This window comes from Lampetra planeri, chromosome 16 (genome assembly GCF_965212315.1).
Source record: "Lampetra planeri chromosome 16, kcLamPlan1.2.h2, whole genome shotgun sequence".
Classification (NCBI taxonomy): Eukaryota; Metazoa; Chordata; class Hyperoartia; order Petromyzontiformes; family Petromyzontidae; genus Lampetra; species Lampetra planeri.
Window position 1 is genome coordinate 8,479,743 of NC_136122.1, and position 27,657 is coordinate 8,507,399.

The window sequence follows — 27,657 nt, forward strand, 5'->3', positions numbered from 1 at the left end:
TTCGTGATAAAGTATTTTATTATATGCACCAGCAGCATAATTTCATCAAAATACTACATAAATAGCATTGTCTACGTTACATGACAATGATGAATGTACTTTTTAAAAACGACAATTGCCATTAAAACACAGGATTTTTAATGAGTGACATTGACATTCGTTATAAGAAAATGTCTCAAGAACCCATTCACCTTCACTTTGGATTTTAAGTACAGTTTTATGAAAAGACGAACAAATACAGTATGGGCAATTTTAAATTTGCTAAGTTCATGCTAATTAATTCAGGCAGAATGGTGGCATTGGTTCGTGCACTGCATGATGCATGCGAGACCCAAGTTAGATTTCCAGCAATGACTAAGATCTGTGGCAGATCATATCTGAACCCTTGGAACTTCACCAACCCACACTGACCTGCGTAATAATGCGTGGTAAAACAACTACCACGAGTACATGGCATGGAGAAGCCTCCATTCAGCCATGGTGGGGAGATGTTAACTACCTCGCCTGGAATACAGGAGGCCGTGGGTTTGACTCCAAACCCTGATGCCTGTATATTTGGAGTTTGCATGTTTTCTCCACACGGTCGCGTGGATTTTTATCCAGGTCCTCCGGTTTTCCCTCCACATTTAGAAACGTGCGTTTAGAGTGTTAGGTTGCTATAAATTTCCAAATAAGCCACTTCGTTGAGCTATCATTTGTGGCCAAGTCGCTTCTGAAAAAGAGTTGTATAGCTTAGTGGGCCTTACCTGGTAAAATAAAAATGTTAAGGTAAGCAGTGGATTGATAAAGGGGCTGTAAATTATGCTACTCAAATATAATATTTAAAAAATACATTATTCAACTTGGGGTCTTCATAACCACTTAATTACTTAGTGGACCAATTTCTCTTGCTGGTGCAAGGAGCAAAGACAATTTTCGATACCGCTGTTGCAATAACTTTTTTGTTGTGTAAACCATTTGTTTTTAGACGACCTCTTGATTTGTTTTTCATTTTTATTTTCTGAAGGTTTTAATTTACTTAATAAGTGCTACAAATAGGATACAGCCCTTACTTTGATAATACAATTAGCATGAATGATACTGTAATAATTATACGTTTAGTTTTATAATTAGAGATGTGTGTGAGTAATGTAGTCTTTTCACTGTTAAATCTAGTTTGCCAATTCGTGGTGTGATGGCATGTTACAAAATCACCAGTCAAATTTCACAATTTACAGCTTTGCGTGCAGCTTTTCTAGATTTAAATCCAAAATGATGGCGATAGCATGCAGAGTGGTGAATAAAAAAAAAACTCTTGCTTAGCACAAATGAATCACGTGAAAGGATTTGTAATGTTATAAAACTTCACACATTAAACTTGCTAAACAACAATACAAGTGGAACAAATTTTTTACTGTGATTTATATTCGTAAGGATAACACCACCATGCTGAATTTAACAGAAAGTGTGCCACAACGTGCAACCTGAAAATGCATGTAAACACCACCAACATAAAAAAACACCCTTCCACCACACACACCATTGAAAATAAATGAAAAGAAAACACGTATTATATATGTTAAACGTACGAGCCAAGTAGAATTCATGCAAGTACAACTTTTAAAGGTAAAAAAACCAGCCAAATCAAAGGGAGTAATTGTATAAGTGTCAGTGGGCGTTTACGTACAAGAGCTAATGATGGACTTGTAACGTTATCTGCACTCCACCTAAAAAGTGGCACATCCACAGATTCTGATCAAAAAGTCAACAACGGCATGGGGGGTCAGGATGCTATGCCACTTACCCTTCCATTATCCACGTGATACTGTACAGCAGTCGCTGTATTAACAAAAGCAAATGGCAACTTTCTTCAGATAGGAGGAGTTAACATCTCAAAAACTCAATGGGAATGTACATCCCCATGAAATAAAGGGCTGGCATGTAACATGCAACAATTCAGATTAAAACTGATCTCACACTCACACAATGCATGCATCGAATCGTGCGTGCGAGAATCGATAATTCTCAATTCTGACATGCACTTCAATTGTTTCAAGTGGTGTTACATTCACACAATGTTAATAAAAACATTGATCTTGAATAGAATGGCCACAAATAATGACAATGTATTAAATTACGAATGACGAGGGGGGGGGGGAATCGTTCCATGGCCATTACATGCCGTGCTGGCTAATTCTGTTCACTGGGAGATATTCATTTGCTCAAACTGGCTGTGTAGCTTCTCCTGCGCGTCGTACAGCTTCCTCAGCTTCTTGGCGAGACCCTTACTGATCTCCTTTCCCTCCAAGTCGTGCGTGGGGAACCCCTGGACCGGGAACACAGTCACAGATATATATCTTGAGGAACACCAGGGCACACAATTGCAACGGCGAGGTTTCGGGGTGGGGAGAGGGCTTGGTGGAACAATCGTGCACCCCTGCCAGGGTGCAGTCAAAGAGTTCATTGTGGTCAACAAAAGAAGTAGTAGCGATGAAAATGTGCGTCAACGAAGAGGGATATTTATTTCAGTTGACGATGACTTTGAGCGGACAAATTATCATCAATTTCAACACGTAAGCTTTCGCCACCAATATTATTCATTATCAACGTTTTTGAGTTAGATCGCGTTATTTGTAAATGTGTCCTAACCCTCCACCACCCGACACGGCCAATCAGCAAAAAAGTGTCACGTTGACACAAATAGTTCACTACTTTAGCCCACCGGTGTGTTGAAGCATGAAACCACAACATTTACAATTTTTGAGTACGACGTTTCGCTGTTAATTGCATCCGGCATCATCGGGCAATTCGCCAGAAGTAGTGAACTATGTCTTTTGTCAACGTGACACTTTTTTACTGATTGGCTGTGTCGGGTGGTGGAGGGTTACGACACATTTATAAATAACGCGATCTAACCCAAAAACGTTGATTATGAAAAATCATCAAAGTGTGACGATGACTCCAACTACCCCGACAAAGACTAAAGCATGATAACTACGACGAGAAAATTAGCAAGTGACTCAAGACGAAGACTAAGACAATTTCGTAAGATTATTAGAAACTGCTGTGTAGTGGTAGACAAAATTGGTCCTTGGTGGTATAAGATTATAGAGATCACCAATTGGCCGACCTGATAATATTGGGGTGGGGGGAAATTGAACACATCACATACCTAATAACCCAAGTGTTCGACTGCTTTCGTCAACTAGACTAAGCGAATGATTATACAAAATTGTCATAACTGCATTTGTACATGTCATTAACGACACTGAGGCTATTATCAAAATTGAACAATGCTGAATAAATTAACACTGAATGTAAATTATGGGTTGTTGCTGTAACGTTTGTGCCAAACATGAAAGGCAACGTCGATCTTATTTTTGTTGCTAACCAATGAACAGACAGAAGTGCTACAAAAGCACGTTGACAATACCTCAAGTGTGTCTACTCACGTTTCCATCAAACTTGGAGTATTTGTCCGTCTCGCTCAAAAACATTTCTTGAGGTCGGATCTTCATTTTTTCCAATTTTGCAGCCTCAAGTGAAAAACAACAACAGCACACGTTTGAGCAACATCTTAAAACATTTGATTTTTAAGGATATGGTCTGGTCATAGTAGTGGTCTGCAGTCATCCGTTTGCTGTGAAGTCACAGGTGGTAATATTTTTTTCAGGAAATACAGTGGGCAGTGTTTTATGTTGAATGATAACCTCTGTACCAGCTGTCTACATGTAATGACCAAAATGTATTTTTGATAAACAGAGCAAGACATGATAAAGGGTAAACAGATGCAGCAGTGCTAAAACTTTGCTGGAGCAGCATGTAAGGGACGTGCTATATCGACCCTAGACTAATGACCCAATTTCTCAAGTAAAAGCAAATGTCATTTTTATTATGAAGCCACGCATTAACTTATGGCAAACTGTGACGACTCAGATGAATAATCTCTCTGCCAGAAATGACATCCATCGTTGGCATGTGCTCAGGATGGGATGGTCTCAGTGTTTTAAATTGTGTCCAATTCCCTCTATGACACAGACATACAACATGGCATATCGTGGAAAATTACAAAATTGTGCTAAATATACCACGATTCAACTCCATTGTTTTTCAGGATATGTTTAGATACATTTAATCTCATCACACCGGAGATAAAGTGATGCAATCGGCTCACCTGCAGAAGGTGAATTGTGGAATCGCAAGACTGCGACAGATGATAAGAGCATGGGCAGGCCTTTATCCAGTAGTGGATGGACACTGGCTAATGATGATAATGATGCTAAACACCCATTTTTTCTCCAAAAAATAAATGTTAGCTTTTGTTAGGTGGGTGCCGATGTATGAAGTGACTTTGCATGTATGTAATTTAACCTATGTTACCAGGGTCTGTACCCTGACCTGCCAGTGAGTCAAACCATGCAGCGTAAAGACGCAGAGCCAGATACAAATACCACATCCACAATGTCACTTAGCATAAAAAAGCAGCTACTTTTCTTGCTGTGTCACATGATTCAGCGGGACAACTCTAAGACGTCCGGGAGCTTCACCTCCTGTTCTTGCTTTTTCTTGGCCGCTTCCTCCTTCTTAAGTTGCTTTTCTTCTTCTATCTGAAGGCACATGAGTGGTATAGGCACAGTTAATAAATGTGCAAAGCCGATAAAGCACTGCTTGTATACTGAGCAGCTGTTCAAATAAAATATGACCGTCTGATACAAGCGCTTCCTCTTTGATGAACGACTCTGCTCTGCTACAAGCTGCAACGGAGATTATAAATCTTCCGCTTGCGACGGCATGGCAAAAATCACTACAGTTTTATCGATGCCTCGACTACCTGTCCAGGGGGCACAAGCCCTGTTCCAAATTTACAACTCCTCATCGCCATCTGTGGAGCTAAACAGACCTTTTTCTTCTCTTCCCTCTCCTTCAGCAGAGATTCCTTGTCCACGAGTTTCACAACGGGGGGAAGACCTGGCAAAGAAGACAAATAAACAAACACAGGCTGAAAGGAATTCCAACACCATCAAGATATTGACTCCAATTTATTGAACACTGCCTTAGGTCTACATGTTTGGCTGTGTCTAGCTGCTTTACTGCAAGACTAGATAAAGGGTGAACCCTTCATATTTTATTTTCCAATTTTATTTTCAAGGTAAAAGGTGCCAGCCCAATAATTGTTTGCCGACACCACTGATGGTGGAAGGGTCTCCACTAGAGGGAGCACTAGAGAGCCCTTCTAGAGGGTATTTGGTCTACTCTTCCATGCTGCCCAGCCATCATGGAAAAGGTGGGAATACCCATCCTTAACCCCACCACCACATGCTACCTGCCGAACCAAACTAACCGTCCAACTTCAGATAACCATATTCAGAAAGTTTAGTCTCACTCACGAGCAACATTGGTTGTTCTGCCAACAGCGATGGCTCCTAGGAGATGTGACCCCTACCAGAGGCATGTGGACATTTATACCACTGTTTATTTGAATGGGGATGAATTTTGATATGGAGATGTTTTACTTTCCTTGCTTTACCTTCCTTCATTCTACCGATGGGGCTTTGTGTTATGGATCTTAAGAAGAGTGTCTATTTAGTAATTATGATCAACGAAATAACAACGACAGGAGCAGCTACCCTCATGGTCTTCCAGTCGCACACCGAGCTCAGGCAGAATGTCGTCACGTAGGGTGTCGCTCAAAGTCAGCAACTCCATCACTGCACAACACACGACACGGGTCCAGCTTTATAACACAGTGCTGTCAAGGCAGTGGGCCCAGAGGCAACCTGCCAACATTTTACTTCCACAGAAGAAAATATCTTATTGCCAAGCAACTGGAAATGTAGCAGTGTTCAAACAGACCCTTCTTTTCCCGGGCAATTTGTCGGACGCTTTCGCGGAATTCGGCCAGGGTGGACAGGAATGGCATTACTGCAGTCTCCAGCTGGTGGGTGAGCACAAGGCATGGCATTGTCAATAACAAGACAACAATGAGGAAAACCTGAGACAAGGAACATGATGTCATGTAAAAATGAACACATTCCTGCGGAGGGAGCTGGTAGGAACGTTGGGTTGCTCGGTCAATGGCCAGGGTCAACGGCGGCGTGGTGTATTCCGCAAATATGCCCGATTGTGGGCGGGCACAAGCCGGCGTGAGTAGGTTAAACGTTGAGTTTTATAAGGGCACCACGGGGTGACCAGCCCCTCCCCACTCAGCCCCTCCCCACCCCACCCCACCCAGCCCCTCCCCCCCCAGCCCCTCCCTCCCCAGCCCCTCCCCCCCAGCCCCTCCCTCCCCCCCCACCCAGCCCCTCCCTCCCCCCCACCCAGCCCCTCCCTCCCCCCCACCCAGCCCCTCCCTCCCCCCCACCCAGCCCCTCCCTCCCCCCCACCCAGCCCCTCCCTCCCCCCCACCCAGCCCCTCCCTCCCCACCCAGCCCCTCCCTCCCCACCCAGCCCCTCCCTCCCCACCCAGCCCCTCCCTCCCCACCCAGCCCCTCCCTCCCCACCCAGCCCCTCCCTGCACGATGGATGGACGGACACAATAATCCCCTGTGGGCTGGTGTAACCAGTCATAGATTTCGCACCTAATTACACGTGTGTGCATATAAGACAGTTTTGCAATGTCGATAAACCTTCAGCCATTCTATAATCGTCCAATTATTAACAAAGGGATTTCTCAAATTTTCTAACATTAGTCCAGAGATGGGATATGCATGGACATGTGAGCTGGCAATTATTGAATTGTTCCACCCAGAAAACAAGAACAGTCATTTTTCACATTATAAGATTAAAACAATCATGAGCACACAAAAAAAACACAGAAAGTGCATTTATTAGATTACTTGAAGTACTGATAGCCATTACAGGCCTTTTGTAAATATTGCCAAATTCTAACTTTACTTACGTTTGTTCCCTGGCAGGCAGTGATTGGGAATCCAATTGCATCGTCCCCTTCGATTGCACCAAAAATCTGGATGGAAACAAGAAGGCTACAGCTGGGAAACGAATGACAAATTTCAAACATCATCTTTCCACGATGGGTTTTTTGGTTGGGTCATATACAAAAGTGTCATAAATCCTCCTACACCTGATGCAGCGAATTATTTAGATTTGGCTGCTATAAATGTCCACATGATAAGCCACTTCGTTGAGCTTGTGGCTAGGTTGCTTCTGAAAAAAATACGAATAGCTCAGTGGGCTTTACCTGGTAAAATAAAAAAGGTTTAGTTTTAGTTTATGTATTTATTTATAGTGATTTGCTGGCCATTCCTATACGTTTCACTCCGGTATTTACAAGCACTTAAATATTAGTTATCCAGCTCCATCTTTTTTACATTCATCAGCAAAATAAAGTGAACACATGAAGGCCCATTTCAGTGGCAGCCAATGTAAATCTTGTCTGACTTGTATGAAGAATTACATGTTTTTTATCAACAGCAACCGCCGGGCAAATCAAAGGTAATGAGCCGTTTCATCATTATGCGAATATGGCCCAAAGCATATTAATATTGGGCAAGTAACGATGTGTCAATTTAGCAATTAAATAGCTTTAATGTTCACTATACTTGCACCGTATCAAGTGTGAAACAATTATATATGATTTCTGCAAATGTACTGCAAAATATATGCCAACTTTATATTTAGGCCGAGCGGACAAAACTGTAGACAACACAGAAAAAGTATACACAATACAAATTAGAGAAAACAAATCAGAAAGTTAAAGAACCCCTGAATTGAACGAATCGCAACTCCGAATTGTGACATTTCATCGAACAACTTGGATGAGTGAATTATCACAGGGGTAGCACTCGTGACCATTATTCGATTCGGCAAGTGTACACGTTCAAGAGCGAGCCACAGTTGGCTCCGACTGTGTGGAAATGGTGGTGGTTGGTGGTGGCGGTGGGGACTTTGCACCTTGAACATCTGGGTCAGGTAAAGGGAGACGTTCTTGAGCAGGCCCTTGTTGGGCGATGCCTTGCGGCCCTTTACGCTGGCGATGTACGTGTTGCAGTGGCCGATGAGGGCCCTCATCTCCTCCAGCGCCACGCGCGTGTCGATGTTGTCGCAGAGCGCCATGTGGACGCTCGCCTTCTTTTCATAAAACCTTTGTGCGTGGGGGTGGGGGAGACAGGTGCGGTCATGACAAGTCGCCGATTTTTACCAAGAAGCTTCGACAAAGGTTACCGTTGTGCATGACGCATGGTGCGCAAAGAGATTCGTAGCTATAGAGCAGGAAAAGCTTTAAAAAGGAGTTTCAAGTAAGTGTGAAAAAGGAAATATGCACCACATATATACAAAATACAAATAGGCTCACAAATCTGATATCTGTATACACTAGTTGTATATAAACAGTATAAATATATAGTCAATAAATTAATAATACGATTAATATTGTTTTCACATTTTGTTATTCATCTAAAGCACTCAATTAGGGCTCTACCTATTAGTTTTGTCGTTACAAGTATTAAAACATAAACGTTACTGTGTAAAATTCACAAGTATAAAAAACACCAGGCCTAAATTCTATTCAAAGGTTCAAACTACATTTTGGGATTAAAACTTTTTTTTTCCAAGAAAAGCTATCATTTTCTACTCAACATCTCTTGACAGGATGGGAAGACAGCCCAGGAAGTGTCAGTTTTAATTCGCCGAGTTAACCCCACCCTGGCGACACTTACAGTTTGTTGAGATCCATCTCAGCCTCTTCCCACTTTTCGTACTGCCCCGTGATGTCCGTCGGTGCTCGCAAAATGTCCTTCACATTCAGGAAGAACTCCTGCGCACAATAACAAGGCATTGGGCACCCACTGCTGCGATATTCATCCAAGTAAACACGCATTTGCCCTGCAAGCAGACTATATGGTCAATCTCTTATATTATTGCAACAATTTAGGGTAGAAACCGGTTTTATATTTACACGTTTTCAATCCACTCCCCACACCATGTAGGTCGTGGGGGAAGGGGTTGTTTGATCAACCTTAGCAAAACTTACATTTATATTATTTGGCCACTTCGTTGAGCTATCATTTGTAGCTAGGTCACTTCTGAAAGATAGCTATATAGCTCAGTAGGCCCTTACCTGGTAAAGTAAAAATAGTTTCGTTTTTAGTTTAGTTTAGTGACCTCAGAGTCACTCAGCAACCCCCCCACCCTTTCTGTGACTTACATTGAGAAAGCGTTCATACTGGGTGGCCGACTCCATGGTGTTTGAGGAATAATCCAGCGTGTCTTTCCAGGAGTGCATGAGGAAGGCCAGCCTGAGCTGCCGAGCTATAGCACACAAATCAACAACAGACATCGTAAGCAAACGAACACCCTTACTTTATGCCTTTATTAATTTAAATAATCTTCAAATTGTTTTTAGAACTGTAATTATATATCAGAGGCTAACAGCAAAAACAATTAATTTAAACAAACATTTAGAGGCAGATGAGGCAATGTTTTTGTCAATTTCCTAAAGACTTGAACTTCAATGTCAACCCACCTAGAAGTCGTACTGAAACACTATTAAGTTGCATGAATTTCGATTTAAAGCTTTCGTGACTACAGGGATTCATATTATTGGTTCTACGTGACTTTACCGAAAGAAACGAGAATAAGTTTCATGAAATGAATTCAATGTGCTTACCCGTGTTGCTCATCAGAGCCTCCTTGATGGTGATGAAGTTCTTGAGAGACTTGGACATTTTGCAGCCGGAGATGGTGAGATGTCCCGTGTGCAGGAAGTAGCGCACCCAGTGGTCGTTGTCAAAGTAGGCCTGGAGATCGAGTGGATTCACATCGGTAAGAAGCACGGTCGGCAGTCGGTGTCTTCTAATGCTTAGATCCCTTGCTTAATATGGTTTATTAAGCGCATGATACAAATTGGATTGCATATCTAAGAATCCATGTGGTTTTTATTACTTTTATAATTTGAGCCATTTGCCAATCCACTGCTGGATGCAGGCCTCCCCAAGCTGTTCAGGGCGATATGACCATACTTTACCACGCTGGTCATTATAGTTGGCGAAGGGGGGGCGGGGTGGGGGGAACTAAGGCCCGATTGTCAGATGTCACTCGCCACCGATGTCATTCTTGGCTGGCAATGGAACTCAGGTCGACGGGTTCGTAGCGTAGCACGCACAACAACGGTTCACCGCTCCACCCTTGTTTTTCACCTATACCAATAATACGAAAATAATAAGCTATTGTGCGACTTTGTTTGCTAATGGAGCTCAGAAAATGTATGAGCCAGATGTAAAAAAATGAGAAATAAAGAAGACGGAAAAGGGAGACAGATAATATGTAATTCTTGAATCGAATTGCATCCATGAGCCACGACAATTATTTGAATGAAGGTGTGAATTGTGACTTCTTATTTAACGAGTAGGTTTAAAGGTGAGCGAGAGGGAAGAAACGAAAAATAAACAAACACTGCCACCTTAGGCTCAGAATATGAACTGCTACTTTGTAGTATTGAGGCACGTATCCGATTCGCCCTCCTTGTGATACAGTTGTCAAGATTAGGGGTCGCGATTCAAGAGGAGGTTCTTTAAAAACACAGTGGGTATGTAGATATAATACTGTGTATCCCAATTATAATCCTCCAACGATTATTTTATGTTGTGTCTCCAAAGTTGTACACGACTTTTTTTTTGCCCATATTTATTTTAGCCACAAATTTCCACATTTTTTACATTCTTCTATCTTGCCATATCGTTAATTCCTATTTAGTGTTATAACAAAGAAGATGGTTGATTTTTAGAACAATTATATTTCTTCCTTAATTTCTTCAATCAATGGTCTCCAATCTAATAAGAACATTGCACAATTATGTAGCCACAACACCGTTTTCAATGTCATTTCCAGGCATGTAGACACCCCACTAATAGAACACGGAGACAATCGAGAAAATTACATGAAATCCAACACTTCGACATGTCTCCCAAGAATATCAATTAAATTCTAAAATCTTTTAACACTCCCCCGATACCCTTTGTTCAACAATGCCAGTGTGATTTGCGGACAACATTCAATGATGTGCAAGATCAGTCCATTGATATATTTCTGTTTTGTCACGTACACACACACACACACCGTCTTTCATGTGAAAACCCTGCGGGTTTATGTTAGGTGAATACGAGGGCCATCCAATTGATCCACCTCAGCCAATCCAACACACAATGTCTCATAAAACCAATTATGCACTGCATGAGATATGGGTTATTGGATATCAGAAGGGGATCTAAAAATGGATCACCCTGGCACTGTTCTTTGCCTACACTAGCACTGGGGATCAGCACCTCGGACTGTGCCAATTCGTTGTCATGGTGGGGGAAGCGCAGATCAAAGCCCCCGCCGTGGATGTCCATGGACTCTCCCAGGATGGAGCCAGCCATTGCAGAGCACTCGATGTGCCACCCAGGACGACCCTGCATTCACAGACACACACAAAGACAAAGACTCCCCATGTAGCCACACAGCACACAAGGGGGTGATGTAACCATTACCATTGCCTGTTTTCCCACTGCTGAGGTGCATGAATTGAAGCAGACACAGTACTCCATTAAGGCTGAGTAAATATAGGGGAGACCCAAGTTCGGCTAAAATCAGAATCTTTAGACTGGAGGAATCCAATGAGGTATGAAGCTCTTTTTCACAGACGTTCAATATAAATACATTTGCCATCAATGTTTTCTTTGGGTCATTGAATTCAGAGTAGTGAATGAACCACTACACAACTGCTAACACACACATATAGACCATCGTATACTCATATCAGTCTGTTGGTTTAAGTGTTGTTCATGAACATTTAAGACCGACCTAGCAAGTGGCATTGGTGTGGCCAATACCATGCCTGGCCACCTTTGTCTTCCCAGCGGTGATGTTAAAACACTGCACCAGGTGCTCATTAAAAAGTTGAGTTGACCTCAGGAGAGGACCAGGAAAGTTCTGACATCACTGACCACTCTTGTTTGACTAAATTTGACATCACCGATACCACGTTTGACAATTTCACAATCCCATCAACTTGGGTCATGACATTTGAATAACATTAGACGCTGTCTCCCTGACAGACCTGGTCTTCACCTGAGGACGGCTGCTTGCGTTGTGGCCGAAACGTCGTGAGAATTATTTTATTATGTTTTATTTTTATTATTTTATTACTTCCCTTCTACGTGACTTTACCGAAAGAACCAAGAAGATGAACATTAAAGAAAGACCACATAACACAACGTTGCACACCATCGCATGTATGCGTACCTTTCCCCACGGCGAGTCCCAAGAAGGTTCCCCAGGCTTTGAGGCTTTCCACAGCGCAAAGTCATTTTGGGATCGCTTGTCGTTCAGCCGCTCAGCGCTGATGCTCAAGTCGCCTGCAAAGAGACCATACCGGGAAAGGACTTGTTGAAGAAGCTCCAAGCAGGTGAAGCGAAACGTCGGACATCATGCCGAACAATACGCTGTACATATTCCTGCAGTCACGAAAGCTTTAAATCAAAATGTAATACGCTGTACAGCCTGAAAACGCATCGGGGAGCTTGATGATACCGCGCTCTGTTCCCGTGCTGCTTTGGCTCTACGCCGCCCATCCCGGATAGACGAATGGCGAGTAAATGGAAGCTCCATGTGTAACGTGTGCTTTTATAATCAAGTTTAATTATAAATCGATTGTTGCTTGCTAGGTATGTAATATTTCACCCCCCCCCCCCGCCCCAAATTTTTTATGAAGTTGGGATTCTTGATTCAATAAAAAAATAATCTATTACTGTTTGTCTTTTTTTAACATCTCACTTGTAGGGTTATTCAGTGGTTTCTTGTCTCGTTTCTTCAGTTTCATTCACCTCGTGAGCTACATTTTTACATTATTATATAATTAGAATAAAATAAACAAATAGGAAATAACTGTTTCTTGCACGCATTAAATCAACGCTTGTTATCGTGAGCAAGTAGAGCAGACTGCAAAAATCTAAGCACTCCCGACTGTCGACGAGATCGGACGCGTTCCGGACGATTTGGTTGCAAGTCGTGCGCACGGTATTATTCCAGACGGTCGAACAGTAAAAAGGGATGTCGTACCCTCTCCTTCGTGCAGAGCCTTGTGATCACCCACAGCCTCGGGCACAAGCTTGGCGTAAGAGTGGCGCTCGCTGCTGTCGAACTTCGCCGTGTCGAAGTACACCGACCCACCCGACTCGTAGCTGTAAACAGAGTCAGCATTCAGCATAGCCCAAGGCAAAAGCAGCAATTACTAGTGGCAATTGATCATCCGGTCTTAAGATGCCGACAGTTTATTAGCATCTGGAGGCAAACCGTGGGGCCAATGTATGGACATGTATATGTACAGCCCTTTGGGTCAATATACTGCTGGATGAGGGGCTCCCTACACCATTTAGGTCGTGGGGGCTTTTTGACCAAAATTCACCAAGCTGGTCAGTGCAAATTGGTGAAGGTATTTAGTATAAATGCTGGATAATGCAGCAATTGATCTCTCTACACTGCCATCTATTGACAACATAGCCCCGTATAAGTATACAATACATGATTTATGCATGGCCGTCACCCATTAAAGTACTATCCAGGCTCAATTCTGCTTAGCTTCTGAGATCCGACATGCCAAGTGATGTGATCACAGGCCCTGGGACTAGCATAATATTTAGGGCCATTTTATAGCAATCACGTCTGTAGTTTCAGTTCTGCTTCTCTGTAAAATAAGTCCTGGACAATTTTGAAACATCCCTCGCATATAAATTGGGTTGAAGGATTTTTACATTTAAAGTCAATGTGTACCCCCATGCTCAAATGAGCAATGGGACGGCACTCATTTCTATTGGTTGTCCTGTGTCAGTGGTGGAAATATTCCACATTTCATGATATTCCAATCAGGACATTGAATCGCAATTTTTCCTGTGAGGTTTACCACTAACCACAGCGCGACCCGACCGGACTTTAGACCGACACTACACTCCCGTCCCATGTTCTGGCCCGAGTCCCCGATCGTAAACACATGCCATGCCAAACAGAGCCTCTCCACTGCAGCATTGGCGCTTAAACGTTTCAACGTACCCAAAACCGTTGTCCACGACTTTCTGCACGAAGGCGATGATTTCTGGCACGTATTCACTCACTCGGGTCAAAACGTCCGGCGGCAGAACCTGAGAGCACAACAAAAGAAACGACAAAAGTGTCATCCGTCAAGCGGGGAGCAGTGCTTGGCACTTTGCGGATGACCCTGCAACAGAATCAGAATATTTATTTATACTGGGAAGGAATCCGATGAGCTCTAAAGCTTTTTTTCACAAATGAACGCGGTCGAGTTCCCGTATCTCACGTTCAGGGCCTCCATGTCGCGGTGGAATTCCGCCTCCCAGTAGCGTGGAAGTTCCGAGAAGATGGAGTTCTCGGTAACCTCGCTCCCGTGTTGTGCGTCCAGCCACTCGGAAAGGGGGTCCCTGGCTTCGGTGAGCAGCGCCTGTGCGAGGCCACAGTGCAACAACACAACGCAGCTCCATTGGCTGCACCATGGCTCATCATCCATGTCCAGGAGCAGATTAATACAGGGGCTTTAGGGGCTGCAACCCTTAGGCTCGGAATGAGTAACTGCCACCCCCCCACATCCCCCCTTTCAAAATACATTTTTACTGCTTTATAAAATGGTGAAAATTCTACGCGTGTCGCAATATGATAAACTCCATAGGTAATTTAGTAATGAGAGCTAGCATAATCACTGTATATTACGACCAGTAAAATGCCGAAATGAAAAGATTTTAACCTTTTATTGAGAGTCACAATTCGTATGTCACAATTAAAAACCGGAACTGCAATAATCCATGGAGTGTTTGGATTCGGGTACAAATGGTGGGAAACCGGTAAAGGGAAGGAGTTGAATATACAGCCTCAAAGCCCCTTCAAACTTGACCTTCCCATGTTAACACACGCAAGCACCATGATAATAATTATTGATTGCCCACTCGATGCAATATGCAATATTTGCTTTCGTTCAATAGCCATTGTGGTACAGGCATGTGCACCTATAGATTAAGTGAATAATTATTCCATTGAATGCTGCATGCTTCCTTGATGTATTAAAGAAAATAAGTTTGTCAACAAAGTTAGGGAAATGTAGTAAATGCAAACACACGCATATTAATTCTATAAATATAACTGAATAGATTGTTAAATACATTGTATAAACATTTGACAGCTTTAGACATGAAGACATTTTATGATTACATTTAAAAATCCTGCATTAATAACTGCTGCTGTGAGAAATATGTACGTGTATTAATGCGCAGGAAATCTTAACATCACAGGCAATTAATGTGCAATACGCTCAGTACAAAGCTTGTCTGGAGCATGAGCTGCAGTCAGATCCCACTGTCATAGTCCTAGATTTTATCTTCAGCATCTGACTCCCGAGCCACCCGGCCACCCACACAGAATCACCCTTCAAACCCCATCTGGACAGACAGCCCACCATTGGACGTTGTTATTGATACCAGCAACACGTGAAGTTGTTAATATTGTGCTGAAACCCAACATGGTAAGGTTGCGAGCGTCTAAGCTGTCGGACCTGAACGATAAACAATTTTATTTTAATAGGTAAGGCCCACTGAGCTATATAGCTCTTTTTCAAGAAGCGACCTGGCCACAAATGATATCTAAACCAAGTAGCTTATCATCTGGAAATGTATAGCAGCCAAATACTCTAAACGCATGTTTTTAAATGTGGACAGAAAACCCAGAGGCACCTGTAGAAAAATCCACACAACCACGGGGAGAGAGAGAAAGAGACATGCAAACTCAAAATATACAGCTTTCAGGGTAGGAATCGAACCCACGCCTGTATACCAGGCAAGGTTGTAAACATCTCGCGACCGTGACCTGTGTGAGTGATTGGAGTTCCTCCTCTGGGGCGCTTTTGGCGAGAGCAGCCTCCAGGCGCCCCAGCCCTCCCTCCACTTCAGCCAAGATCCTGTCCAGCATTTGCTTTTTGTCGGAATCCGTCGTCTCCGACAGCTTCGTGCGGAAGCCCTGCAAGGTGGAGAATGCCCCAAGGGCAGTCAAAGCATTAGCAAGGTCGGCTAGATAACGCGCGCTTTCAGATGCGCTTCTGCAGCCGTCTGGAACGCTCCTGCTTCTGATTTTTGAAAGCCATTGGAGCGATGCGCTTTTAAATCGAGATTAAAAACCCATTTATTTAGAACTCCTTTTTTGGGTTTCGTTTGTTGTCCTTCCCCCCGCAACTCCGATTAGCATGGATGGCTACGTACGATGTGGAAGAAGTTCAACATACATACAGACATACGTATGGTACGAAAGAAGTTCAAGTTTAAAGTTCTACCCAGCACTGGGATGTCAAGCATTTAGACAAGCCGTGAAATCAATCAAACCACAACTTATAGTTTGCTGCGAGCTTATAGATCTTACACAATTAATTATCGATTTTCCATGGGCAGTTTAACAGTGTTGTGGGTTAACCGGGTGAGCTGGTTTAGCTGCTTCTCATTCATTAAGGGTCAGTGACTCGGTGCTTACGAGACCACAAACACACGTTGCAAAGTGACCTGATTACAAAGAAGCCATAAAAACAAACGACACATTCATCCTTTCACCATATTTTTCAATGCATTTATTAGGCGAATGTACATGTTTTATTATCCTTGTGGCTGTTATAAACAAGCCACCCCACCCCCCCATTAGCCCTAATATTTGACAGTTGACTGTAGCAGGAACTTCCCTCTCGGGTTCAACCTTGACAACAAGGGGAGAGGCCACGCTCATTAATTTTACTTTGTTTGCAATTAATTTTACTTTGTTTGCCATTAATATTACTTGTAGCCGACTAAGACTTCGCAAACAGGTAGACGTACTACTAAGGCAGTGGCGACATCGTTAAGGAGGCTCTGGGGACCCTGCATGTCGGCGCTGTACTTCTCCAGCAAGTAGTTCTGTCGTGCTCGCTTGATGATCTGCAAAACACATTGGTGAACGCGGGTTAGAAAGAGGAAATGCTGGGGGCTTGTTCTCTGTCATTTTTCCCCAGTGTGTTTCCCGGTTGTGCTATAGGCCTCATGCCACAATACGAAGTATCTATCCGAATCTCTCATAGCACAGTGCACCCCTTTGTGTTAAGAGAACGAAACAGATACAGAGCTATCGCCGAGGTCCCTTCAATGTAACTCTGGTCCACACAGTAGAGGGCAGGACTTCCCGAACCATTGTGCATATGAGAGCAATGTCCGTCGCTTGACAGTCATACCGATATTTAATATCTCAGAGCTGGAATTTAGCCAATTTAAGTGCAAACCAAATTGAGTGTATTTAAAAAAAAAATTCCAGTCATTGGTGACCACGCTGAGATCATGAACTAGGTTGCCACGGTGGCGAGATGTGAACGACCTCGCCTGATATACGGGCGGTCATGGGTTCGATTCCGACCCGGACGCCTGCATATTTGGGGTTTGCAAGTTCTCCCCATGGTCGTGTGGATTTTCTTCTGGGTCCCCCTCTACATTTAGAAACATGCGTTTAGAATATTTGGCTGCTATAACTTTCCACATGATAAGCCACTTCGTTGAGCTTTAATTTGTGGCCGCGTCGCTTCTGAAAAAGATTATCAGGCGAGGCCCACGGAGCTTAAATAAAAATTGCTTAGTTTTAGTTTAGTTTCAAGTTCAAGTTAATTTATTAGGTATAGCCCTGTGAGCCAGTCGGCTCTTGAATCGGGTGCAACCGCAACAAACAAAAAACAAAAACATGAACAAGAAAACATCTTAAAGTGAATATGTGACTAGTGCAAACAGAAAATCCAAGAAAAGACAGCAAAATATTGCAGAAAAAACACCATACACCAACGCTATGTGCAAAAATCCCAGTGGGATGCAAGTCAAACAACAACCACAAGACATCTTAGATTAAGGCCATCAGTCTTACTCTGTACTACAACAAACAAACATGGCCAAACCAAAAAACTTTTCGAAATCACCAAAATAAAGCCATGAAAGCAATGAAACAGTGATCATAAGAACTGTGACGGAATTTTCACAATAAACGACATACATTTGAGAATCCAGTTTTAAATCACAGGCGGCGGCCTGGAATCCAACCCAGGAATTCAGCGATGCCAGCTCACTGCTCTGACATCCGTGCCACGAAGCCACCCGAAGCTGCAGATCCTATCGTAATTATTGTTGTCGGGCCCTACATTGCGGGTGCATGCTCAGAGTTCGTAATTGCCATTGCATACCTTGTCATCGATGTCGGTGATGTTCATGCAGTAAAAGACATCGTACTTAAAGTAATCCGATATTATCCTCCGCAAGATGTCGAAGGAAATGTACGATCTGAGGAGGTATAATAAAAGTGGGTTGCTTGAGTTAGTTTAAATCAAACAGAGTACAACAACACTCGGTCCATTAGCGATTCAGAGTCTGGGTCACTTTTAAAATCACATCATAAAACTTGCCTATTTCTACAGGCTTTCCCTGTAACTTAAGATAAAAAATATATATATTCTGTTATGTGCATGAATTACTCTGCAATTATTATTCTTCACTTTCATCATAGTTCTTCATTTTATTGTAATTTCGATAGTCATTGATATTGTTTTTATCAGCTATCTATTTGGCTTAGATTTGATCTATATTTGTGAGTGTAGTTTTATTTTTATGTCCAGCGCTTCGAGACACTTCAATATGGAAGGCGCTTTATAAAATAGATTATTATTGTTACATTTTTCCCTCATCGCATTCCATGGGTTCAAGAGGAACCATGTTCTGGCAAGTAGCATGCAAGAAAACATTGTAAGACCGTGCATGTAGTCAACACATTCCACACATCACTACAAAAGAGGAAGTAGTGCATGTTTATGGATGAACTGACTCATGTTCTTTATTTTTAGGCAATGGGCAAACAGTAACAAAATATATATTGCTTCTGGGGATTTGGCCAGGAACTTGATTGTTTTTAAAATGGCGTAAAAATATTACCAAAGTGTTCATTATGAACATTATTTATATTCTTCTTAGGTTAGAGGACAGTTGATCAAACTAAAGTCCCCGTACTCCAACACTGCAAGGTTTGTCTTTGCACATATGGTGACATAGATGTAATGTGTCATTATTTCATGTGACTTTCAGTGCATGGCAAGGTGGATCATGCACTACCCTGATGAATAGGCCTTAAACATCTCATTATGGACAAGTTAATGATGGCCGCTATCAACTTGTGCCCATATCTTCTTCAACCATAACGAGTGTGATGAGAAATACGTATTTATTTTAAAGTAATAGATTAGTTATCCTTTCTAAAAAAAATGTTATTAGGGAAATTTTAAGTTGTATAAAATGCAACGGCAGCTTTAACAATAAAATGTTGATTTCTAGCTCCTAAAATGAAACTTCATCTCAAGTTGCTGTACAAAACAATGGAGGAACAAAGGCTTATAGGGGAATGGAGGCATCTTTATAGATTTTAAAGGACAGTCACAGGAAGATAAAACAGTGAAAATGTTTGAGCCTAAACTTGAACAGGGAAAGAGATGTTGAGCGTAATATTGAACTTCATCTGGGATTTGATTGGGATCCAGTGGAGGGATTTTGATATTTGGTAGAGTGAGATGAGGCAGGGGAGATAGGCCAAGGCAGTTTTGCGTCAATGAGCCATTGCGTGATACATTGGGAGAGAGAAAACTCACCGTGCGTGGCCCATGTGCGAGGCGTCGTACACAGTTGGGCCACAGCTGTACCAGAGCACGTTGTTCCCATTCTGTGGAACAAACTCCTCCTGTCGCCCACAATAAAAAGACAAAGATCCCCCACATTACCTTTTAATATAACTGCATATATGTAGCTCTACCCGGGTAAAGTTTTGATGCAGTGGAGAGCACAACGTGCTATTAACCCATAGCCACAGCTCGCATCAGTCTCCAGTGATATCAGAATCGGTCTCGGACCCTTCCTTTACCAACTTGCAGCGACCAGCGTGGTGAAGTATGGTCAAACAAATCCAATGACCGGCAACAGCAAAGGGCTGCGTTGTAGAGCAGTAGATTGACAAGAGTTATTATTATTATTACAAAGACGAATGTTGTCTTTCGAAATCCATTCCCTGGGCCAAGCTTTGCTTTCACAACAGTTGAGAGACATGTACCGAGCTGGATGTTAAATCGGCCAAGATAGTTCATTATCTTTCGGACGATATCACGGTCAAGATTCAATGTCAAATTGTCAGATTCCATCTCAATCTCAGAACTGATCCTGAAAAAGGTGAAATGCCAAAAAAAGAAAACACATCCAATATCTGTTCACACCTTGTTCCTCGTCAGGCTGTTGTATAAGTGCAGCTTCGGCCGATTGCTGCCTTGCGGAGCGCGCCATGCTGGCTGCATTCGCTTACCTTTGCCTGCATAAAAAAAAAACAAGCCAACGTGCGACATTCAAACGAGTTGCCATGTGATATTAACAAACAACGTCTTGGCGTTTTTGTGAGACACACCAAAGCTGTAATTGCACCCACGCTGTGTTTGTGTTTGCATTAGTTTCGGTGCTTGGTTCCACCCATGTTTCTCTCCCGTGCACCAACTTATTGTGCTGCTCTGCAAAGTGGCAAACATTTAATGTTATGACATTCGCAAAAGTTTGTATGTTCTGTACGCAAATAGCTGAGCTGTGATTGATTTGTTTACAGTGCTTGGTTCCTCTTTAAACTCATATGGATATGTTCATGCGCTCAAAATACAGCCTGTTGGGGCAAGTGCTGTTAGCGAGAACCTATGAAGCCAGGCACGGCGCATGATGGGGTGGGTGGCCTTTCTCTCCTCAGCAGAGATGTTCACACACTGCACCAGGTACTCATTTGAGGCCGAGTCGACCGAGGGGAGGCCCAGGAACAGTTCAGATATTCGTCACTGGTGTTGGCTGTGAGCGGGAATTGAACTCGGGTTGCCGGTAGCGAGCAATCACACCAAGTAATCCACCAGCAGATGTTCAACAAGCCTGACTGCTGGTGAGACGCAGAAGCCAGGCACGGCGCATGATGGGGTGGGTGGCCTTTCTCTCCTCAGCAGAGATGTTCACACACTGCACCAGGTACTCATTTGAGGCCGAGTCGACCGAGGGGAGGCCCAGGAACAGTTCAGATATTCGTCACTGGTGTTGGCTGTGAGCGGGAATTGAACTCGGGTTGCCAGTAGCGAGCAATCACACCAAGTAATCCACCAGCAGATGTTCAACAAGCCTGACTGCTGGTGAGACGCAGAAGGTAAAAACCGGTCCAGAGTTTTTGTTTTATTGAAGCAAACACTGCTTGATAAAATTAGTCTGAAAAGTTAATATATTCAAATATATTTTGTATTTATATATGAAGACAAAACAAGAGTTCTATTATAGTTCTAAAATTACATTAGCTTGCGACATTTTACACAGGTCAAACCACAATTGTGGGCGATATCATTTAAAGTAAAACAAACTATGTCAATTCTGTTTGAAGTAAAGTTACTCTATTTTCATGGTTATTTTCTCTACAATGCGTGTAAAAACACATCTGTGTGAAATGCAAATACATTTCCCGTTTACAGTGAGAAAGTAATTTTTACAGAACCTTTTAGAATAATTTTCAACTTAACTTTAATTACCCTTGCTCTGGTTTCTGAGCACTTAGCGACTTTAGGTACATTATCATTACCTGCCCATCACGATGCACAAACTCATGTTGTTTCAGGAGTCTCATATATAAACAGAGCAAATATATATTGGTATATTTTTGGGATTGCGACAGCAAAGCTTTCCAGTGTTTTCTGAAATGTAGCTTCATTTTTTTTCTTAAATGCACCGTTCCGCGTTTACCAATTTACTCCCCAAATACGAAGCAACTCGTTCCACGCTGCACGCACCCGATGCTAAACACATCTCGCGTGGCACACTCATTCTCCTCTACTACATCACGTGTCTGGAACGCTCTTCCACAGTCATCCATGCTGTTGACAAGTGCCGGTTGAAGATCTTCTTCCACTTTTTCTCTGCCTGTGACTGAATGTATCTTGCTCGACATTTAGAAACGGATTTTCCCTTCACATTTATTAACAACAATGCGTTTAGAGTATTTGCCTGCTACAAGTGATAAGCCACTTCGTTGAGCTATCATTATTTATGGTCAGGTCACTTTGTAAAAATAGATCATAGCTCAGTGGGCCATCCCTGGTAAAATCAGTTCAGTTTTAGTTTTTTGTTTAGTTTATAATGTACTAATTGACACAATGATAACAGTGCATTGATTTTGGATCATAATAATAACATTATTTATTTACATTCAGGTGAGAGCCCAAGGGAGATTTGAGTCACCCAAAGCTTGACTTGATAATAATCTGCGCGTATTGTTGATGAGCAACATAGCTTCTGTTGTCGGCTTCTCTTGGTTCTGTCCGTGTATTTCGATAGAAAAAAATCACTGGTGTTATTGCTCGTTGATTCAGGTCATCCTTGCAGAGCTTTTTATTTAATCTCAATGGGGTTTTAACAAGCAAAATTATGACATAATTATTCAATACATCAATAGGAGAAATTACAATGAAAAAACGGAGCAGTGTGAGACTACACACACGTATGAGATTTGCAATGTTTGCACTGCCCTTTGTGAAATGTCAGCTGTCTTTTGGAAAAATTGGGTAACCGAGACTAACTCTACGATGAATGGACAATTACTCCTGAAAAGAGCGCACAATGCAGTAGTCGTTAAAAGTTTATAACACATTATTTACATAACAGAAACTAGGAATTCATGAAATTGCAGACGACCCATATTCATTCAATGCATAATGCAGGAAACTTAGTAAAAAAATAATAGGCGTAAAAGTTTATGGCATGTGTTTATATAGTGACTTTACAAACTGCTATTTACTTTGCCACACCACCACCACCAGCAGTGTTCTAAACAGACACTAGGAATGAATGGAATTGCAGAAGAGAGAAGTTTCAAGCTTACCAGATGCAATTACCACCATCCATTCAATGCATGCTGAAGCAAACTTTGAGTGAGAAGTGTGTGGTATGTGCTCACAATCAATGTGTATGGTCATATTTACTTTGCCACTCCACCATCAGCGGTGTTCTAAACAGACACTAAGAATGAATGGAATTGCAGAAGAGAGAAATTTCAATGCATGCTGAAGGAAACTTTGAGAGAGATATGTGTGTGGTATGTGCTCACAATCAGTGTATATGGAAATATTTACTTTGCCATCCCACCACCAGCAGTGTTCTAAACAGACACTAGGAATGAATGGAATTGCAGAACAGAGACATTTCAAGCTTACCATATGCAATGACCCCTATTCATTCAATGCATGTTGTGGGAACCTTGAAGATAAAATGTAACCAGCAAACCCCACAAGAGGAGAGTTTGAGCATGATTTGTTGAAGCAAAAGTGTAACCCTACGAGTAGTGTGGGCAGTGCTGCTAGAAAAATGCATACATTTAAGAATGCGTTATTTAACCAGGTGAGAAATAAACAATGGAGACCCATGAATGAGTGGCAAGTTTATTTTGAAATCGGCCTTCACAAACCTGCACTGACTAGCATGGCGAAACGTGGTCAAACAACCCTCATACGTGATATATATGTATTATACATCATATTCAACTGGGCACCATTATTCTTAAATGCTGCTCCTGACAAGGCATAGGGAGGACCTTCATCCACCAGTGGTTTAACAAAGGGCTGTATATTATTATTGTTTACATACTTTTTTTACAAAAGCCTAGAGCCCCATGTAGCTCAAAGGGCCCTGGCTACATGAAAAAGTTGTATATCAAACAGATTACGAAATTAATATCCCCATTAACATAACAAGCTAATTTAAACAAAAAGCCAATTAATATCTCGTATATCAAGTTAACCTGCACTTGCCTCACTACATGTATATTTTGGGTCTCCAGTACAACTCTTCTGTCATCGCACTGTTATTTTTTTCATAATTTGAATGGGGGGGGGGGGGGGCATAAATCTAATTTCTGCTCCAATGGACTAGTGCCACCACTGGCCAGAAAGCAATGACCAACCCTTGCAAACGATTACATCACAGGGTTGGTTTATATTACTCTCTCCACAGCAGTGTTGCTAAGCAATAATTCCCAGCAAAAAAAATTGTAGCCTGTAAGCCTAGTTAACGACAAGCATAAACACAAGGGAGGAAACACGTTTATATCATAACCCCCCCCACCATGTTCAAAGTTGTAATTGCCTTAATTGTGAGCCCACACCTCTTGGGGGACTTTCACAAAACCAAGGACGGGGGGGGGCAAATCTATCCATGTGCTAAACAATAGTCCAAAAAAGCTTACCACCAATAACTCTATATCGAGATCACAAACGTACTGCACAGGAAATATAGCACTCCAGTGGCGATGACCAAATGCATCTGATCTCATCAGAACTCGTCAGCCAAGCCCAGGAGCTAAGCGAGGCCGATTCTGCAGAGTTCTAGGATGGGTCTACGTGGTGGGCAGCAGAGGGATAGTGCAGCAAAATCCATCGTTATCCATTGTTATACTTCACGTTAAGTCTATGATACCCGCCTTCATAAAACCGCACTGACCAGCGTGGTGAAGTATGGTCATTTAACCCTCACGACTCGCACCAGCGTGGCTCTCATCCAGCAGTAGATTGACAAAAGGGGTTTGTGTATGTACACTGCAGTATGCTTGCTTATGAATACATCTGAAATATGATCACTCATTTAAAACACATATCCAGTTGTCAATTATCTGAACTTACACATGAGAACATTTGAATTACATTTTACAGTACAATACATTTTTTGTTCTTCCAACAAAACGGTACTCAATTTAGCGTCCCGGTGGGCACGTAGGCACGATGGCTGGCAGAATGTCACCTCCAATCATCAAAGATATTGGTACAAAAATTATCAAAAATTACCAAAAACGAAACTCAACGCGCCTCTGGCTCCAAGACCGCAACGTGAACAATCATTCGTCAATATTGTTTGGTTCTTTCGGTAAAGTCACGTAGCTACGTGACTCTAACGAAATAACCAAAGAGTATTGATTCCTACAGTCACGAAAGCTTCAAATCAACATTGAACCGAGTCAACTCGAGCACTCGATGTGACCGATGGAATGTCACCCAACCCACGGCCACACAACACTCAGCACCACCACGACTACTGCAGGACACGTAATCGTTGAGCTGGGGGCAAGAGACAATATAACAACACCGATGCCTTTAAACGTACACACAAATTACCCTTTAAATATATGTATACAGTACGCATAAGAGGCGACGTTTCGAGCAATGGGCCTATCTTCATTCACTGACAAAGGATGGGTGTTGTTGCGACTGTGGTAAACCAGAGCATGGGAACATTAGCACGGTTGTCTACGTACGGTGCGAAAGAAGTTTAGCATGCATACATAGCACAGTAATGAGGTTGTAATCACAGCAGGCGCTACACGGCTCCGCTACGCCTCCCATCATCATCATCCACACGAAGTATAGGCCTGAGGTGTACAGAGATCACCACCGTATCGGCTTAATAGACTGTTGGGGCAAGCGCCGTTAGAGATTAGCAGCACACCTATGAAGGCCGGCACGGCACACTAGGTACGGGGGGGGGTGGGCAACACCACGCCCGGCCGTCTTTGTCTCCCCAGTGGCGACGTCCACACATCGCGCCAAGTACTCAATTGAGAGGCCGAGTGGACCTAATGCATATACAGTGAGAGTAGAGGCGTAGGGTTTACAATGATGGGTAATCATTACTACAACAACAACGACGACAACAACAACACGTGACGAGCGGCAGCGCAAAGGAACTCGCGCGGGTTTCACACCTGCGTCCATTGCCGGATGAATGAAGCGTCGAGACCGACTCCGACTTGCAATCCGCGCGCTGTCACGGCGACTCAAATAGGTGGCGGGGGCGGGGCGTAGGGGGGCGTGACCGGAAAAGGGCGGGGCGTTGCGGGAAGGGGGCGGGGCGGAGCGGGAAGGGGCGTAGGGTGTGGAGGGGCGTGGCGGGGAGGGGGCGGGCCGTAGGGTGTGGAGGGGGCGGGGCGTGGGTTGTGGAGGGGGCGTGGCGTAGAAGGGGCGTGGTCTGAAGGGGGCGGGGCGTGGCGGAGAGGGGGCGTAGGGGCAGGGGAGGGCGGGGGAGAGACGAGAGGTGGTTGGGGGTGTGGCGCGCAGGGGGGGACGTGGCTCGTGTTGATGACGTCACCGCGCTGAAGAATTTCCCCCCCCCCGTGACGGCGCGGCTGCTCGACGTCATCGGCCTGCGTCGTTGGCGCCGGCGGATGCGACACGTGGTTCGCACGTGGTGGTGGTGACGTGGGGCAGGGTGGGGGGGGGCTCGCACGTGGAAACGCCGAAGGCCCCCCCCCCACGAGGGTGCGCTAAAATGCTCAAATCAAAATTGCGTGGCTTGTGTAAAAGTCGGGCTGTTCGGGCGCGCGTGTGTGTGATATAATAAACAAACAAGGCTGCGTTGGCTGGGTCATGTAGCCCTCGTGCCCAGCCACCGCATACCTAAACAGCTTTTGTTCGGCCGGTTAGAGGGGGTTAAACGGGCGCGGCACGGGCTGCAGAAGAGATGGAGCTGATGTGGTACAGGAGGACGTGGAGCTGAGTGGACTTGCCGATGACTGATACCAGCGGTGTCAAAATCTGCCTCTGTGGAGGAGGCTCGTGAAGGACGCTGCTACTGGGCAGTTGAAAGCACAAGCACCCTCTAGCAACAACGGAAGGCAGAGGAGCGACCCTCACAACAACGAGCGGAGCGCCGGGTGTTTAAAACAGCAAGTTGGCACAGTGGTTGGCACAGGTGGTGCATCGGCCAGTCATTTCAGTCAACCCATGGCATCTGGACCTGTCCAGTGACCTGCCAGCGGGTGTTCGACACCTCACGTGGCCGGAACGTGCACATAGCCTGGCACAAATGTGGTAACGTCACCACCACTTAGTGGCGAAAGACGGTTATAGATAAGAGTACTGTGTACGGTACCAGCAATTCACAGACCTGTTCGGCTAATATATACTGTACTAGCATTTTGCCCGTCCAAGGACGTGTGTATTGCAGTAAATCTGAAACTTGCAAGGGAAAAGCAGACGGCGACGTGGTGTTCATTGCATCCATTCGTGTGCAATTTGTAAGGCCGCGGTGACAGACATTTCATGTAAAGGTTATAATCCCTTGTTCATCATGACGTCATTTTTACTTTGATGTCTCAACAGCGTTACGGAGACCGCGTGACGTGAGGGTTCTGCCTTTGTCGGCAGACGAGGAGGGGGGAGGAGGCGCCTCGCCCCCCATGTGGATTGACGTTACCCGCTAATTATTATTAATGTGGGGGGTGTGTCCATTTATTGGACGTCACCTGCTCATGATTATTAATGAGGGGGGCTGGTTGACGTGTAGTGACGCCACGCGTGGGACACGCAGACATTCTTGGCTCGTAAATAACGTTTGCGTACAATGCACACACACATGGATTTATACACGCACTATTCAATGCATGGTAAGTTTGATCATTGTATCTGATCTTTAGGCGACGTTTTGGTCAGTCGCCATACGCAGTACATGTCCAAGTCATCCACAGTGATCAGGAGGTGTGACAATTGGTCGGGTGGTGCCCCAATTCATGATTTGTCTCGCACGGTCGCACCTAGCCGGTATATATCACGGCTCT

The 27,657-nt window shown here is 43.6% G+C and overlaps 1 protein-coding gene across 1 annotated transcript; it reads right to left on the reverse strand.

Moving 5' to 3' along the window:
- CARS1 (cysteinyl-tRNA synthetase 1) lies at positions 1–25,890 on the reverse strand. Its single transcript, XM_078601486.1, has 22 exons — positions 25,807–25,890; positions 20,270–20,361; positions 19,655–19,743; positions 18,206–18,302; positions 16,830–16,928; positions 15,841–15,990; positions 14,288–14,428; positions 14,023–14,111; positions 13,036–13,157; positions 12,220–12,332; positions 11,259–11,387; positions 9,605–9,734; positions 9,143–9,246; positions 8,655–8,752; positions 7,891–8,080; positions 6,878–6,943; positions 5,833–5,914; positions 5,607–5,687; positions 4,880–4,947; positions 4,527–4,586; positions 3,432–3,515; positions 1–2,305 (listed from the first exon to the last, which is right to left on the reverse strand). The coding sequence occupies exons 1-22, from the start codon at positions 25,814–25,816 to the stop codon at positions 2,180–2,182; spliced, it is 2,220 nt and encodes a 739-aa protein (XP_078457612.1). The 5' UTR covers positions 25,817–25,890; the 3' UTR covers positions 1–2,179.
- Between the last annotated feature and the right edge of the window lie 1,767 nt (positions 25,891–27,657).

Bases quoted from the DNA above. Each gene is read 5' to 3' on its own strand.
- CARS1 (XM_078601486.1), bottom strand. The intron at 11,388-12,219 runs GTACGCATACAT...CTGTGAATGCAG, and splicing joins GGGACTCGCCGTGGGGAAAG to GGTCGTCCTGGGTGGCACAT. The intron at 9,247-9,604 runs GTAAGCACATTG...TGTGTGCTATAG, and splicing joins GGCTCTGATGAGCAACACGG to CTCGGCAGCTCAGGCTGGCC.